The sequence below is a fragment of the Triticum urartu genome, chromosome 3A (genome assembly GCF_056163025.1).
Source record: "Triticum urartu cultivar PI428250 chromosome 3A, HENAU_Tu73, whole genome shotgun sequence".
Classification (NCBI taxonomy): Eukaryota; Viridiplantae; Streptophyta; class Magnoliopsida; order Poales; family Poaceae; genus Triticum; species Triticum urartu.
In genome coordinates, this window is record NC_141875.1 from 6,382,916 (window position 1) to 6,401,841 (window position 18,926).

The window sequence follows — 18,926 nt, forward strand, 5'->3', positions numbered from 1 at the left end:
AGATGTATGGCTCATTATAAAGAATGGGGTTGCAGCTATATTTGTGGAAGAGGTTGTTTCCTCCAAACATTCTGCGGACGGCCAGGCATTGGTTCCGGGTAATTTCACACCCTGGTTTCTATTAATGGAAATCGAAGGTGAGGCCTCTCTTTCTTCAAAATAAATAAATATGCATTGGATCTCATATTGTGGCCACTTCACATCTATACCCCGGTTCTCCGTCCTTTACGTGTTTATTTATAGCTATTACTAAAGAAGGGGATGTGGACTTGGAGTTTTAATCTAGTTCAAGATTTTATATTGCATTTCTATGCGGTTCAAGATTTTGTATTTGCATTTCCATATCCTTTATCACTTCTATATTGATGTACTACATTATTCCTGATTATTATTTTTAATTTTTTGGTACGATTATTTTTTAAAAACTACTCCCTCTGTAAACTAATATAAGAGTGTTTAGATTACTACTTTAGTATTCTAAACGCTCTTATATTAGTTTACAGAGGTAGTAGAACTTAAGATTAGGGGATCCCATATTGCGGCCACATCACATCTATACACAGTTCTCCGTCCTTTACGTGTTTATTTATAGATGTTATTACCAAAGAAGGGGAGTGGACGTGGCGTTTTTATCTAATTCAAGATTATGTATTTGCATTTCTATGTGGTTCACGAATCTGTATTTGCATTTCTATATCGTTAGCACTTCTATAGTGCTGTACTACATTCGGTGGGACCATCCGTGAGCAGTGCATGCTGCAGGTGGGAGTTAAGGGGTGAACTTAAGGACACAACGATTCGGTGCCCAGGTGCATGAACAGTAAAATCAGTTGCAGCGTTAGCAGTGCAAACACGTCTTCCTAACGGAGCTAGCCGTTGTATGCAGCAAAGTGATCGGCCAAAGAACGACCATGCACACGGCCAAAGAGCAGTGTGTTACCATTAGCCTTGTTCTGCGTCACCATCGTGGTGTGGCAGAGCTGCACATGTAGCAGATGGGACAACGGCGAGCCATAAGGAGAGGCCTACATGCAGCACCGGTGAGTTGTCCATCCCTACAGAGCGGAGCTGAACGACATACGTGAAAGGGAACCGCGTGGCGGCAACTACAAAGACGGCAGGGCGGCGGTGTGCGTCGGAGACGAATATTTTTTGTGGAGGAAGGGGAGTCGTTGAGAATAGCACGGAAGAAGATAATGACATGCGATGCCATTCTTTTCATCTGCGAAGATTTTAAAAAGAGGTCCTAGGTCCTTTTTATAATATAGAAGAAAACAGTGTATGAGAGGATGTGGAGGACGAGCTCGCATGCTCCTGGTTTGTAGACCAATGGAACAAGGTCACGTGGTGGCAGTAATTATGGACGGTGAAAATACTAGTTTGCATAGGGAGCCGGGAAAGGTACAGAAAGGGTTGTGGGCCACTATGTTCCTGACGGAGTTAACCAACGCCGTGAGGGCAGCAGCGATGATTTTTGCTAAAAAAAGCAGCAATGATAGGACGCGAACGCTCCCTTCACCGGCGTGTGGCAGGAAAACAAAAGCGTGTGGCAGGACCAGTGTGATCTATGGAATATAGTGTTCCATCTCAAAAAAAAAGCGTGTGGCAGGAAAACAAAAAGAAATCTCTTTTTTTGCGGAGTAATTGAATAACTAATTGATCTTAAACTTGCCATGGACCAGGAAAAAGTTTATTGCCATGTGTGAAAACAAATTTCACATGTAAAAATGTAGCCATGATGGTAAAAAACTCTGTATGTTCTTTCTGCGTCTAAAACTTGACATGCTACATACAATTATTTTTTTGGCGAAAGATACATTTGATAAATTTGCCGTGATATAACAACGATTTTACCAAAAAAAAACACTTGAAAAATTGCCATGTGTATGTACAAAAAACATGCAAGTTAAAATTGCCATTATCCATGGCAACTTTGAGAGAAAATGTTCTATAGGTCATGAAAAACTTAGAAAAAATAATATTCCTAGATCATGGTAACTTATGGGGAAAATGTAATAGGCACTTCCCGCAAAAAAAATGTAATAGGCACACGGCAAATTTAGGAATTTTGTTCTTTAAAAGGATGGCAAATTTAGGAACTTGTCATAGGCACATGGCAAGTATAGGGATGTTATTTCTCTAAAAAAAAGCATGGCAACTACTGTAATTTTCCATGGGCACATGACAAATTTAGGGGATTTTTTTTCTTGAAATCCATGGCGAATTTGAAATTTTCGTCATGTGAACATGGAAAATTTAAAGAATTTTGTTCTTTGAAAAGATGGCAAATTTAGGAAATCTTCCATGGGCACATGGTAGTGTATGAATTAATTTCTCAAAAATATGTCATATATTTATTAATTTGCCATGCTACAGAAAAGAAATTTATTACTTTTCCATCCTACAGAAGAGAAATTTGTCTACTAGAAATAAACGTATAAAATGGCACACACATGCATGTTCTAAGAAGAAAAATATTCCGATTATTAATTACTTAAGTACTTTAGAATAAAAAATTTGCCATTGTTACACACACCACAGGTATCACACCCCCCCCCCCCCCCGCGCGCGCGCACACACACACAAATACATTTAGGTACAAAAAATTATACGTGTGAATCTTTGTCAAATATTGAGTTTGGATTTCCGTGGGACAATGAAAAAAAATCTTCTACAAACCATGTCACATTGTATAAGAAGAAAAAAAAAGATCAAATTTCAACATGTTGTAACATATAAATAAGATAAAGGTGCACGTCTAATACATTTTACTTTGCATGACATGATTGTACATAGAATGTATATATGAAAGTCTCTACAATGGAAGGAAAAGAGAGTGAACATTAAATCGGTCCAGGACGTCGTCACCACATCCGGCAAACGTCCGTCCACTGTGCATGCGGGTCCCATCAGCCCTACAGGATCAAGTATCAGGATTTTAAAAGAACAGACACAGTTGACAGAACCTGACGCAGCCCATATCCATATGCGAACGAGCGCCCAGCGATTCCGAGACCACGCGAGCTCGTCCACTCTTGTGAATTTTCGATGAGAGGAGATTTTTTCACACTGGCTTACTTGCATCTGTGACTTATAAATAATAATTTTATTATTATGTCGGATGTATGGGAGGAGATTTGTGGCACCTGCGGGGCCATTGCTCCCACATTTAGGGCTGTTGTAGACTGCTCATCCACCTCATGATTCAGAAAGGTGAAAAGATTATGTGCATGGTGTTAAAATATATTGCCCGTCTCCTTCCATCAGTTCAGACTTTTGAATGAGTTGGATGAAGCATTAATTCAATATTGTATCAGAGCCCAGAGGTCTTTAGTTCAAGACCCTGCTAATGCAGTATTAAATAAAAATGATTATGCGGCCTACATCGATCACACGTCTAAGGACTAAAATAGCCTAGACCTGAGGGGAGGTGTTGAAATATATTGCCCGCCTCACACCATCACTTCGGATTTTTGAATGAGTTGACTGTAGCATGAATTAAATACATGACTTAGCCCTTGATTACTATGGGAGCGACCTATGCACGCAAGCTTTTGTTAGGCATTGCATGCTCCATCCATCCTATCTCTCATGTTTTTTCATTTGACTTTCAATTTATTATATATTTGAGCTGAAAGTTTAATTTATGTTGTGTTTGCATATTCATGATCCTTGTGATGAGGGCTTTGAAATATGATCACTTTTGAATAATCTATGACAATTTTTAATTTGAACCAAGCCTCAAACTATTAAAACTTGATAAGAACGAATGATCCAGCAACAGAGGCGGTCGCTCGTAGGCAGGCGGACCAGACGGGCCTTGGAACATGTGTCACTGTCACACACTCTCCATGCCACCACCCTGCCTCCCGTGGTAGGAGAGGAATAACCTAGTGGTGCCGCTGCTACGGAGCCACCGCCTGCACCTCAACACGACACCCGAAGAACTCGCTGCACCTCTGCCACCACCAGCCCCTCTAGCACCGGGAGAGAGAGCCCTGCTGCTATCTATCGCTGGAAGGGGCTTTCCCACATCCTTCGGCTCCGGCAAGGGAGTAATGGGGGAGGATTTTTGCTCGGTGGCAGTTACAGTTTCGCTGCCCTAGTTGCCCTTGGCAGTGTAGATGTTTTGTGTTCTTTTTATTTTGGAAATGATATATAGCAAACGTCCCACAGGAGCGTTATTTTTTTGAGTGAACGGTCTATGGGACAACCGATCCCTGAGTGTGAATCTCAATGTGGTGATACGGGGCTATCGTGGTGGTGCAATGTTTGCTCAAAATCACCCCCGTGAGAGAACGATACAAATATTTGTGCTATTATTATTTTTGAGCGAATGAGATCGTGTGTGGCATTGCATTCTTCCGTGATGTAGCATCGCAATTGTTGAAAGCATGTGTGGCAATTTCTCCATGTAGCACGACATTTTTCCTGCTTGTAGCATGACAATCCACACTATTGTTGCTCCATGACAAATCTTTTTACTGCAACATGGCAATCGTTTTTTGTTAGCATGGCGATTCATGAACATATCGATAATTTTCTCTGCTATAGCATTGGCACTTATCTCTCTTATAGTACGACAAATCCAGCACTGCTATCAATGATCATGTGACAAACTTTCGATGTTGTACCATGTCACTTTCCTTGCTGCAACATTTGCCATATTATACTATCTATAAGAGGTAAATACATGGGCAGTCATAAAATTTGAATACACGGGCAGTCATAAAATTTGCACGTGACGGTCAGTTTGGTGCATAAACTTGTAAAATACATGTTTTTAGTCATCAAACTTGCGTGGGCGTGCACATACGATTCTTTCTACCGTAGCTGGGCGTATTACATGCATGCACGGCGTGCCAACATTACATGGGCTCTCATGTCAAAAAAAACATTACATGGGCCCGCTGTCAGTGGCTGAGGAGGTGAGTAATCCGCATGCATTTTTTTTCCAGAAAGCACCCTTGCATTTCATTTTTTACACAGAAAATTCTGAAATAAAACGGAAAAAAAGATGGATCAGTATGGATGGGATTTGACCACACCTGCAATTCGCATGCATATTGCCCGCCAATCGGCTAACTGACATTTGACGTTTGACGTCTAACGTGCACAATTAGCTTTATATATGAGGACCGTTCTAATTAAAATAGAAATCAAAACCAGAAAAGGGTTCGTGAAAAGGTGGAAGCCCCGGTTCGAACCATCCGGCAACAATGACACATGAAAAGATAAACACAATTTATTTTATGTATTTTGCTTTTGTTTTTTCTATGTAAGAAAACAACTTATATTCTAGATAAATTTTTTGGACAGATTGACCAGATTTGTCTATTGAATTTGAGTATTTTCCGGAATGAATGCATGCATTTTTTACGGACAAATCAACCAATTTCTGTTAGAGTATCTATAGCAGACCCCTTATATGCGGATCCTTATAGTGTGCTTACAGTTGTTCAGACAACTTTTTGGCGCAAAACCGTAAACTGGCGATTATTTTATGGGTCGGCGCGATATGAGGGATTTGCTAGAGATGCGCTTAGAATTCAAAAAAATACATTAGAAAATGTAGATAAAACAAAATATAGTACAAAATGAATGTATGTTTGCGGGCAAATCAACTAATTTTTTATTTGAAATCGAATACTTTTAAATGAAAAAACCTAGTTAAAATAAATTGTACTTTAGAATGAATGTAAATAATTTCCTTTGGACAAATCAAAAGAAATTTCTGTTTAAATTCGAATAACTTTAAACTTAAAAATCTTGATTAAAGAAAATATATGTCATAATGAATGTACATATTTTTTTGACAAATCAACCTTTTTAAGAATTTGAATAACCCAAACAAAAGATAATATAGTCCATAATGCATGTACATAAATTTCTTTTGAACAAATCAACAGAATTTTGTTTGAATTCGAATAATTTTAAATTGGAAAACTAGATTGAAAAATATAGGCCAGAATGAAGGTACGTAAATTGTCCAGACAAGTCAACTAAAAATTTGCTTGAATTCTAATAATTTTAATTTACAAAATCTAAAAAGCAAAATATAGTGCAGAATGAATGTCCATCATTTCCTTTCAGACAAATCAGCGGAAAATATGTTCGAATTTTAATAATTTAAATTTGAAAATGTTGAGAAAAGAAAATATAATTCTAAATGCGCACCTTTATTTAGCCTAAAGGATCTACACATTGGTAGTCCGTGTAAACAACAACGGTGGTGTGGTTGTTACAGCTAGTCGATGGTTCGAACTCACTCAGACCTATTTTCTAGTCCAAATTATTCACAACGCACACTGACAGGCAGGACCCAGCGGGATACTATTTAACATTACCTGTGTTGGAGGGCTTTTGTACGAAGTTTTAAAAAAACTTGAGGGTGTTTCTGTAAAAAATATCACATGCACAACGCTTCAGCCACTGACAATGGGCCCCGGCCACGCTGGCATGCCATGTAGGCAGTGAATACATCCGTGTACAGGAAATATGACCGTATTTGCACGTCCACGCAAGTTTGATGACCAGAAACACGTATTTTATAAGTTTATGCACTAAACTGACCGTCGCGTGCAAGTTTTATGACTCCTGGTGTATTTACCTCTATCTATAACATTATTAACATGGCAAAGTCTGCACATGGCATCGTTCGCTCGCAGGAGGCTCCAGAGCGAACAACATAGTTTACGAGAGGCTCCTAGAAAGCGCGATAATTTGTTCCACAGAAACTAGGGGAGCACGTTCTCTCCTAATTAAGGTCCTTTCTTTTTCACTTCAGCTATACCGTGACCGATGGGCCAATTAGTGGCGCGTCAGCTGAAAATGATGCTGTGGTGCCGAACTACGCGTCGACGGGTGATGCACGCTGCATGACTTGATAGTTGACTTCTCTGGTCAATAGATAAAAGACGAAAGAGGAAGATTTTTTCGTCACTATGGGCCACTGACGCTGTTCTCAAGCCAGCCGAACTTTTCCAAGGTTGACGGACGGCAGACTTTGACCCATAGTCTCCAAGACCGTACCACTACCGTCTCTTATAATACAAAGGCTAGTCACAACGTTGTACTATGCAGCTAGAGAGGATCATGGAGCGCTCTTCTTCTTCCATGGCACGCGGTGTTGCCCTCCTGGGACTCATCTGCTGTTGGTTAGCATGCTCGGCGGCGGCCCAAGGTAACTAATAAACCACTACTCGCAGCTCAGTTGCCGGATTAGGATGATGATTGATGATACATGCAGTTGTTCCGGACGGACGCCGTGAGCCAAGGACTCCGCCGTCGCCACTGCCCGGGAACCAGAACCCGGTGGAGGCTCCGGCCGAGATTGCGTCGCCACCACCGCCCTTGGAGACAACGGCGCTTGCGCCGCACCGCAAGACCCTGCAGCAGGCTGTTTCGAGCGTTCCTCATGTATGAAGCACCTGTCGCTCCGATATGTTCAGTTCTTGTCTATGCATGTACGATTCATGATGGTGCCAATTAAGCTAACAAATATAAGTCCACGGGACGTGTAATCTTACGTTCTTGGTGATGAGGATTGTTTGCTGTGTTGGCGACTGAAACTATTAATAACAGGCACAAAAATCGAACAGCCCAAGAAGTTCGGTGAGGCAGCCCAACTTGTAATTTTTTTTGTACACATTAAATAGCTAGAAGATCAAATTCGTTTAGACACTTTTGTTGCACCACATAAATATCCGAAAACTTCTAGGCACTGTTAGTACGAAAGTTCTTTTGACTTGCAAAGTTTAATGTATGGTCGATATAAGTCAAACTACGGCCAAATTGCGAAGGAAATTCGCACGCGCGCTCACTGGACTCACACAGTATCATACTCAAGAAGCTGGATCATAGCCAAAATATGGTAACTCATGTGCTTGCTTTCACCCATATAAAGGAAAATTTCAAGAATGGTGTGCCACATAGGATAAACAATTTTTTTAGGTGAAGATAGTGAACTAGCACGGGTCTTGATGCAAAGTCGGAAAATTAATCTTGTTAGAGGGTACACCTACATGGTGGTTCAAAAAAAATCTACTCTCACTTTCCCCCCATATTTTTGGTAACAGGCACATTTATTTTAATGTTCCTCAAACAAGAAAATATAAAAGAGGGACAGGGGGAGAAAAATAAACTACTAGTACTGCAATGACCATTGCAGTAACATGCTTACAAATAATCTGTACTACTTTATAAATAAATTGATCATATAGCTCATAACAAGTCATACTCGATAGGCCTTAGAAATTATCGATCCATCACCGAGAGATAAATACATCAAAACAAAAAACAAATCATCACCAACGAAACAATTCAACCAAACACATCATCAGAGCTCAAGTTTTTCACCCTTTCATGTCAGCATGAAAAATATTCAATCAACACTACCACGGGGATCCCGCAACCGCTTACCAAGCGCCCGCCCTTCGAGTCAGCACATAAGGAAAAATATCTGCAAGCGCAAATTAGCCCTATAAAAAGCATGATAAGTATTGTACCACCAATGCGTCGAAACAAATTTGAATGACATAGCCAGAAGAAGATTTATGATCAACATGATTCCATTTCTTTGATAAGAAACTAGCCTACTTTTCTCATCTTATTTTTTCCACATCACTATAAATATATTTTTCTTTGAACGAAGTGTATACACTCGGACTCTTGATAGAATGATGCAAGCAACCCATTTATTGTGAAGTTTTTAATTCAGTATCAAAGTTGATTTTTTTTATAAGAATAGGGCCTTAGTGGAAAATTGAATAAGACTACAACAATGACCACACTAGTGTATCACTTCCTCCCCGAAGGTGTTATCTGACAACGTCTTTGGTTCGTGCGAACTAGAGATGGGGAATGTGAGTTGAGGGGTGAGGAGATTAAAAGCCCTTTGATTGATTATAGGTAATGAGAGTTTAAGGGCCTGTTTGGTTCCAATAAGTCACCTGACTTATAAGTCAGGTGACTTAAAACCAGTGACTTATAAGTCACGTCTGTCTGGTGGTCACCTGACTTATAAGTCATCTGAGCACACCTTTCCATCTTGTTTTTTTTTATGTAAAGGTGGTGGAACCCATGCAAAAAGGGGTGACTTATAAGTTTTAAGTTGGGGTGGAGCAACTTATGACTTATAAGTTGGGGTGACTTATAAGTTAGGTCTGTTTGGCAAAATAAGTCACTTTTTTCACTTTTGAACTTATAAGTTGGTGACTTATTTGGAACCAAACAGGGCCTAAACTGGCAGGGGAATGGGAGTTGAGAGAGCCGATTCCCGATTTCTTTCCATGGTTAATTCATGACCAGTGGTTCATGATAGACTAATTCCCATAATATACCAAGCAAGGAAATGAGAGTAAAAATCTACTTCTGCTCCTAATCCCAACACAAACTCCCACCCCGCCCCCTACCCCAATGGTTACCGAACAGGGTGTGCAAATTGTGCTTTTGCATTCACTAGTTCGAGGGCAATCCTTTTATTTCTTCCATTGTCTGGTGCAAAATTCTCTTAATAATGTCTGTATTACCTACCCACAAAATTGAGAAAGCAAAGGACTGGTAGATTTTTGATAGGAGGAACCACTGCTTCATGACTATGACTAGGAGACTCTTGACTTAGTTGGTATATACAAGAGAAAAGCAGTCCAGATTTCCATGACTCCTTTTGTCCCTCATTCAATGTCGTCAAGCTGCATTTTCAAAGGTGCCCTTGTCGACGGATACCGATGGCAGACTTTGACCATGAATTAGAGTATATCTAGATGGTTGAGTCTCCAAGACAAAGAAAAGAGTGTAACCATCCCCAGTGTAGTACATTACCACTAACGTTCCCTATATATGATATAACTCAGAAGGAGAACAACTTAAGGTATGTGCCTCGTTAAAAAACAGGAAGCACTTGGTAGCACAGTCGTAAAATTTCTTATTCCGTATATTGTGATCTTGTCACATATTTGTTTTCCAAATGATCCCTTTATTCGATTTTATAGTTATGATTTGTCTAAACAAAAACACTACAATAACTATGATGCTATGCTGTGAATTTCGACTATGAGAAATGTCTAACAGCTCCCGGGTGCCCCTACACCCTCATGAACAATAAGTTCATAAAACATTGAAAAAACATCAAAAAAATCTGAAACTTTCAGGGATCAAAGATTATAAAAGGTTTGATGTGCCTGCAAAGTTTCAGCGAGAAATAACCTTCGTGGAGCCCTCACCAAAAAAACAAAATCACTACTAAAAAGGTACATAAACTTTGAACAATGATTTTGTTTTTTTATTTGAGTGCTCTTCGAATGTTATTTTTAGCTAAAAATTTGCAAGATCATCAAAAGTTTCATGATGTTCGATGTCCCAAAGTTTCAGATTTTTTTGCTTTTTTTTTTCAATTTGTTTTGAATTTACTGTTCATAGAGGGTGTATGGGCACCCGGGTGCTGAAAATCATGTCTCTATCGACTATTTACATGTTCAGTTCCTACAGAACCTGATTGGATAAGAGCACAATCTTCTGAGGTGAATCTGCATGACATCGTTTTAGAGCCAACTGTTTCCAACTATGTATAAGTAGTTGTTAACATAATGTGAAGCTGATGTGAGACATATTATTTCTACATATATTCTTTTTTCCTTCTAAGGTGTACAATATGGTTTTAATTTGGTTTTCTGTCTGGTTTCTTTCAGTCTTATAGGAATGAATTTATAGACGATTCACATAATGATTTAACATGCAAAGGTTGGGTGGCATGCTGCAAAGCCATGCCCAAAATCTAGTACTCACCCGTCCAAATTAATTGACGGAACCTTAATATAACTTTAGTACAAAGTTACGCTAAAGCTACGCCAATTAATTTTTATCGGAGGGAGTATATGGTATATTATGGCCTATACATTATTATAGTTCTATGTTTGTAGTGAAGTACGCCCTATTTTAGAGTTTGGCACACGACTTCTGATTTTGCCGGCTTACCTGCTGCTGCAAGCTGCTTGACTGGGAGACTCTTGACTTGGTAGGTCTAGTCTACTCAAGATCAAACAACAAGATCTTTCCACGACTACTCTGCCACAAATTTCTTGTCCTCAAGCTGCATTTCCACACGGCAGATTTTGACCATGAACTAGAGCAAGCATTCATATCTGCACAGTCAAGTCTCCATGACCAAGAAGAGAGCGCAAGTGCGTAGCCATCCCCTGTGTAGTTAGTACCGTTCCCTATTTAACATATGGCCCACAAAGTGAACAGTGTACGCACTGAGAAGCCGGCCAGGTGAATATGCACCGTTCTTCTTCCCTCGCATTCGCTATGGCGTTCCTAGGTATCGTTTACTGTTTCATGCCGTCGCCATGCTCAGCAGCGGTCCAAGAAGGTACGTAAAGAACTATGTGCATGCCATTTTTGTAAGGGAATTTTCTAAGATGAGGCGGCCGGAATGACGATTGATCATGTTCATAGGTGTAGCTGTTCTGGACGGATCCCGTACGCAAATCATTGGACCTCCGTCGCCGCGGTACGGGCCGCCGAGGCAGCCAGGCTATGAGCCCCCGGCCGCTGCTGCCACTTCTGCCACACCGTAAGACCGTGTAGGCGGCTGCTAAGGCCCCTCACGCATAAAGCAGACCGGAAATCAGAGTGTATACAGTGGTAAATAAAATCCAGATGATTTGTGATATTAATAATTAGTTGTGAAAGTTATGAATAAAGCCACGTTGTTATGTGCGTATGAATAAGCTATCAGTCATATAGGATAACAAGTTTGCGATGAATTGCATTGAAAATCCTTATATTTCCAACTACATAAAGAAAAAACAAATAAAAGATGAGGAGAATACTAACGAATGGGAAGAAACTTCCCAGTATTCTCCTATTATTTCTTATGATGAATCAGGTAACGAGGAGGAGCCTTCTATTCAACCAATCTCATTAATAAGGAGCTCCAAAAAGAGGATTGAACCCACACATGTGAAGGAAATATGCCCTAGAGGCAATAATAAAGTTATTATTTATTTCCTTATATCATGATAAAGGTTTATTATTCATGCTAGAATTGTATTAACCGGAAACATAATACATGTGTGAATACATAGACAAACAGAGTGTCACTAGTATGCCTCTACTTGACTAGCTCGTTAACCAAAGATGGTTATGTTTCCTAACCATGGACAAAGAGTTGTCATTTGATTAACGAGATCACATCATTAGTTGAATGATCTAATTGACATGACCCATTCCATTAGCTTAGCACCCGATCGTTTAGTATGTTGCTATTGCTTTCTTCATGACTTATACATGTTCTGGACGGATCCCGTACGCAAATCATTGGACCTCCGTCGCCGCGGTACGGGCCGCCGAGGCAGCCAGGCTATGAGCCCCCGGCCGCTGCCGCCACTTATGCCACACCGTAAGACCATGTAGGTGGCTGCTAAGGCCCCTCACGCATAAAGCAGGCCGAAAAATCAGAGTGTATACAGTGATAAATAAAATCCAGACGATTAACTACTGAGAAGTTGTGAAAGTTATGAATAAAGCTATGTTGTTATGTTCGTATGAATAAGCTATCAGTCATATAGGATAACATGTGTCTAATTGACTTGTCTGTGCTCTATACCCGAATCGTCTGTACACCTTCCATTGTATAATTTAGTCGGACACACGGTAGAGGTCTTTTTTCAAGTGCCTTTTGCCGAGTGAAGCACACATGAAAGTCTTCACCTAGCGAAGATCAATCTATTTTATTATTGAACTAAGATCAAGAGCACGTCAATTAATTGATTCTATTCACAATCATGTCAGTTGCTTCTATTCACAATCTACCGTGCATGAATTTAGAGGACGAAAAGATCCACCATTTTGGCAACTCTTCCATACAATTTCCTCAGAATGTCATGCATGGATGGCTCCCATGTGCATGGTCTTTCAAAGTTAGAAACACTCAGAAAAAAAATACAAAACTTAAAACAAAAACAAACTTTTTTCTAGGCAAGAGTGAATTAAGGGCATTGGTATCACCCTAAAAAATACATACAAAAATTGATGACTCAAATTGGCAAACAATAAGCAAAAAAATTGCATTGTTCCTTAATACGGAAAATAAGGTATAGTAAAGAGACTTTCACACAATAGTATGATGTGCACATAGGCCGCACAAAACTTGAGTGTGTATAATTTTATCTTATATCTAGCATTCACACTTGTCGTGGAGTTGACACGACAGATGTTCTAGAGCAAGGAGTTAGTCGTAGGGCCGTCGCACTAGGAAACTTAAAGGGGTTAATCGGGACAAAGGACACACAAGAGAGTTTTTATACTAGTTCGGCCCCTTACGATGAAGGTAAAAGTCTGCGTCTAGTTGGGATTGGTATTGCTGAACTTTCGATCTCCAAGGGGCTCAACTCGCCGGCTTGGTTATCGACTTGGTTGTTTCTTCCCCTAAGCCGTCACCGGGTCGTCCCCTTATATACATGGGTTGACGTCTGGTGGCCTACAGAGTCCCGGCCGGCTCATAACCGTGTCCGGCTCAGTGACTTCCTTTACATGTCTTTCTTTATAAGTCTTTCCTTACATACGGCGGTTTACAATATCGGGCCTTAAGCCGGCCCCAGGTCTTTGGGCCTTCTATATGTTTAATAAACTATCATCTTGAATGTATATTGGGCTTCTTATGTAACCCGCCATTAGGGTTGACCCGGCCCCTCCTGGGCGGGTCATACTGGTAGTAATATCCCCAACATTAGGCCCCAGGTTGAATTTGAACTTTGTTCTTTGTCAATCTTCAATACTTAGATGAAATCTATCTTCTGTCTGAAAAAACTCTGTAACCCGCCGTGACGTCATCTTTTGAAAACACAAAAAACTTTCATGACGTTATCTTCCAACGGATCTTTTATCTTTAATGCTTCCCGAGAATCGAGGCGTCTATATAGCTGGATAACCATTATTTGGTTCTCCCTTGATTTTCGCGCCCGTCTGTTCGCATCTGCCCTTATAAATAGGCACGCGGCCGGTTTTTCTCATTCTCCCCTCTCCTTCATCTTCTTTCTCTCGCCATCTCAGCTACTGCTCGAGCTCCGCCGCCGCCGCAACGCTCATCCTCGTCCTCGAGCCTGGCCGCTACATCACCCTGAATTGTCCAGATAAACGGCGACGACCCTCTGCAGCGAATCCGCATCCGTAAGTCTTATCTTCTCAAACTTTTTAGATTTGCATTAGGGTTTGCGAGTTCATCGGTGTTCTTCACCGTTCTTCATGAACCTTCTTAGTAGTTCTTCCTCCGCAGCCGCTCTTGATCCAAAGAGGAGATATAACTCGCGCGGTAGTTGTTTTGCGTCCATTTTTGATAGCAGTAGATCCCTTTTTCCTGTATAGATGCTTCATTATAGCTGACGAACCCATTTGTACTAGATTTTTAGGTCTAGAATATTTTTCTTTTCAGAACGGCCATTTGATCCAAAATAATAATGACAGCTTGGTAAAACTTGTTTATGCCAATACTTAGCTGAATCTGCTTTTTGAAAAATTTTGTAGTCATGGCGGCTTACCGCTCCGGCTTTCTTTTCCTTATATGTCATTAGCCCTTAGTTAAGCCGCCATTACTTGTTTTACATCTTCGGCCTTTAACTGTTATCCTGACCATAAACTGAACCGGCATGTTGTTATTTCTTTTTCAATTCCTTGCACATCATGCTGTCAAAGACACCCACCATCTGTAATTGGGTCCCCTCAACCATAACTGAGGATCGTTTAAAAGAGTTCTTCCTCATTGGGTTTCTGCCCTCAAAAAGCATCATGTCTTATCATGCTCCTCACCCGGAAGAAGAACGACCCAATCCGAAAGACGGCGAAGTGATCGTCTTTACTGGCCACATGAACCGTGGCTTCTCACTGCCCGGTTCAAAGTTTTTCAGAGAAGCTCTTCACTTTTTCAAACTCCACCCTGAGGATATTGGGCCCAATTCCATATCCAATATTTGTAACTTCCAAGTGCTCTGTGAGGTATATCTTCAGCAAGAGCCGACTGTGGAGCTATTTAGAGATACTTCTATCTGAACCGGCAGAACGAGTGCACCAACGGCCTTAGCTTAGAACTTGGAGGCATCTCAATTCAGTGCCGTCAGGGTGCTTTCTTCCCTCTCATAGTTTTACCAAGTCACTCAAAGGACTGGAACCAAACTTGGTTTTACGGTCAGGACATCTCACCCGCCAACGAGAAGCCACTGCCGGGTTACCGCCCCGATCGTCTTGACTCCAAGTTCGCACTGCCAGATAAACTTACCGTTGCTGAACGCAAGAAGCTGCTTCCATCTATCAGAAGAATCAACGGTTTGTTGGGGAACGGTTTAACCAGAGTCGATCTAACCCACTGCTGGATCTCATGGCGGATTATTCCATTAAGTCGTCGTTCAAAATTGATGTATGAATATGGTGGAGACCCGGACGACTCTCTCCGTCATACCCCGGTTCAACTAACCGAGGAGGACATTGTCTCAATGTCAAACCTTCTGGTCAATGCGAAGTATGAAGATTGCAGTGTTGTTGGGTTAAATCCCTTCTATAAACTTAACCCGGTACCAAAAGTAAGGATATTCTGATCTTTCTTCCTTTGTATTTTGTCCAGCCGTATTGTTTATCACTGATCCGTCCTCTTGTCTTTGTAGGCCAACTCTGACTTTTGGAAAGTGAAATATGATCACGAAGCTGCCAAGAAGGCGAAACTCGCCGCCATGAACGCCAAGAAATCGACCCGGAGATCGAAGAAGAAAAAGAAGACCACTGCTGAAGATTTAATGAAACTTGATGACACGTCTGACTCGGAGGTAGCCCTTGATTCCCTTAGCCAATTTTTTAACAATCTTATTGACACTGATTCTTGCCAGGATGACACTGGGCCAGTCAGGCCGGGGAAGCAGAGGTAACTATCATTTCCTCCGACTCAGAGCCCTTACCAGGACACAAAGTTCGACGAGTGATCCGTAAATTAAGGTTTTCTAACCCCTTAGCTCACTTGGATCCCAACTTTCATTTGAAAAAGCAGCAACATGAAAGCCGCCGTGAAGTTGGGATTGAAGATGAACCGGCTATCGTCCTTCAACAGACCCCTCGGAAACGTCCGAACGAGGTTTACTTATTACTGTCTTTAACTCGTTTTAATGAATCCTGCTCCTTGTATTTCTTTTAACTCTTTTCTTTTTTTAGGAGGTGTCTCGTTCTTCAGGCGACTCATCACAAACACAATTTCCGGCTTTCAAGACTGCTCCTGGGTAATCAGAAATCCTCCTTTCTTCCGGGTTGCTCAATTGTATCTTTATGATGACAATCCTGCAATATTTTTCCTTAGTGGTCAGGCTAAATCCAACAAGACGAAGGCGGCTAAACCGGCGGAAGACCCACCAGTGCTAGCATCTGAACCGGCTAGGCCGCCTTCTCCATTGGCTAACGCTCCAGAACACCCGCCTATTGACAATGAGGCAAACCCTCCTGAGCCGACTTTTGACGAAGCCATTATGAATCCTTCTATAGCTGGACCGTCAAGCTCAACCAAACCACCGTCTCCACCTGCTCAAGATGTTCAAATTACTGGGAGCCGCTTTGTTGAGCCGGGGAACCCAACGGTGCTGGCTTGGTGCACAACAAAGCAAGAAGCATTGGAGAGGCAGAAGGTTCGCTTTGATGTTGCCAACTATGACCGTCTCAATGCTAGTGATATCTTATCCGGCTATCTCAGTCATGTACACTCCAGTCGTGAGTCTGAGATCGAGATGGTCAAGCAGCTTCAGTTGAAGTATGAGGTACGTTGTTTCCAGTTTACTAATATTCCTTCAGCCCCCAAGTCTTCAGATTATAAGAGAAACAGAATAACCTGTAAACTTAAAATATAGGCTGAGACTTTTACCTCTGAATCTTTGCCTGATATTGATAGAACAAAACTTCACCTATAGTCCCCAAGGACCGGTTTATTTTGATCATTAATGAATCAGTACTTTAGAATTTAAAACCGTCTTCAAAGTACTTAACACTCTGGTTTAACCTTGATAAACTTGCTGAACTGCGTACATTGGCCCCCAAGTGCCAAGTGCTGTTACTTTGTAAGGGACTTGGGACTTTAAATATGTTGGTAGAGTCATAAAAATTTGATTTGGCATACATTAGCCCCCAAGTGTTAAGTGGTTTATTCGTAAAGTACTTGAGACTTGAATCTTGAATTTGGATATTTGAATTTGAAACCAAGTCTTGACTTGTCTGAACGTTTCACAGAATGCCTTGTCGGAATTGAACTCTCAATTGACTCACGCAAAGACCCGGCTAGCGAGTCAGGAGTCAGAAATCAAATCTTCCACTTCCAAACTGCAAAATAAGCCTTTCTGCAATGGAAAATTTGAAGACCAGCTTTGCTGCCAAGGAGAAGACTTGGGAAAATGAGAAAACACTTCTGACCCGACGAGCTGAGACAGCCGAAACAGCTCTGAAAGAAATTTCAACAGAGCTGAACGGATTAAAGGGCCGAGTGTCTTAGATGGTTGCTGCTATCTTTGGTAAGCTGCCTGATTTGACCTTTCGTATATTTTTGCCAATCCGGAGTATAATCCGCCAACTGACTCTAAAAAAAATTTATGCAGGTCCGCGAAGTAAGAATCTGAGCCAAGACCCGTTGATTAAGCTAAAGGCAGTATACACTTTGGTTGAACAATTGTATATCGGCGCACAACGGGCTCTGGCTTCCATCTGTCATGCGAATCAAGGACCCAACCGGCTCAGCGACGTCCTGAAGAAGCTGTCCATCCTTCCTGCCAGGTTTCAAGAAGTAAAACGCTCCTGCGCGCGAGCCGGAGCTTTGACTGCCCTAAGCCGCTCCACGGCTTGGGTGCCAGACCTAGACCCGGCGGACGTAGCAAGAGGCTATCCTACCGTGAAGGAGGACGGGTCTCCTTTTGATCAGGATGACTTCATAGCCTGCGTCCATGAAGTCCGGCCTCAGGCGACTAGTCTTGGAGATGACACCAATGTGGACAAGTACCAGCCGGGTTTTGATAGTGAGAATAAGAAGATGGCCCCTCCCTCATATAAAGTAACAGACTTTATCCCATCAGTGAGAGAAGATACATTTGCCCCGGAGGTTGACCTGGTCGGCTTAATTGACGACGAAGCCAAATTTGTCGCCATGAACGGCTTTGATTGGTCAAAATCCAACTTCCAGCAGACTCAAGATGGTGAACCGGCGAGGGAGGGACAATGATCATCTTCATGGGTTTATAAAGCCTTGTAATAGCTTAGCTGTTAAAACACCGCATGTTTGCTTGTGCCATCGCGCATAAAATACTTATATGTGAATCTGTGTTTCAGATGCCAATGTTTAATGCTTGCTTATGCATCGCTTAATGCTTATCTCTGCAATGTTTGAACTCTGTTCCTGTAAATACAAAGAAAAGACTGGCATGGTGGTTTAGAACCAAACGGGTTTAAACACCTAATGTAGAGCCAATATATTTACCTTGATAAAAACAGAGACAAATATAAATTCGAACTTTTTTAGTTAACGCAACAGGTAAGCGTGTATAAGTAATGACCATACCTGATCCCTTTTGATCTTTAGATCGCCGGTTTAAATAAGCCGGGTGATTGAATTTGATAACTCAATATTTTATGAAAAGCTAATGCTTCTTGAATACTTAATGATCATTATACCTTAGTAGCTCATACCTTTTGATCCTTGAACCGCTGGATTGAATGTCCCGGGCGGCTATGTTGTCTAATAATTGAGCCAGTGAAGAAGACCAAGCTAATTTATTTGTAATATTGAAACAACAACAAACTAAAAGGCAAGCAATAAATAACAAGCATAATTTTAATCTTTTATTCAAAAGGTTGGGGGTTTCTGATTCGAATACGACCAGTAAACTGGACCAAAGGGGTTAAGCTAAGGTTCGAAT

The 18,926-nt window shown here is 41.2% G+C and overlaps 1 protein-coding gene and 1 long non-coding RNA gene across 2 annotated transcripts; both read left to right on the forward strand.

Annotated features, from left to right (window-relative positions):
* Positions 1–7,061: 7,061 nt before the first annotated feature.
* LOC125547521 (uncharacterized) lies at positions 7,062–7,540 on the forward strand. Its single transcript, XR_007300697.2, has 2 exons — positions 7,062–7,183; positions 7,250–7,540. It is a non-coding gene; the product is annotated as an uncharacterized LOC125547521 (long non-coding RNA).
* A 9,727-nt stretch (positions 7,541–17,267) lies between these two features.
* Positions 17,268–18,301, forward strand: LOC147977618 (uncharacterized). Its single transcript, XM_087516405.1, has 2 exons — positions 17,268–17,531; positions 17,616–18,301. Exons 1-2 carry the CDS (start codon positions 17,513–17,515, stop codon positions 18,230–18,232), a joined length of 636 nt encoding a protein of 211 aa, XP_087372531.1. The 5' UTR covers positions 17,268–17,512; the 3' UTR covers positions 18,233–18,301.
* The last annotated feature ends 625 nt before the right edge of the window (positions 18,302–18,926 follow it).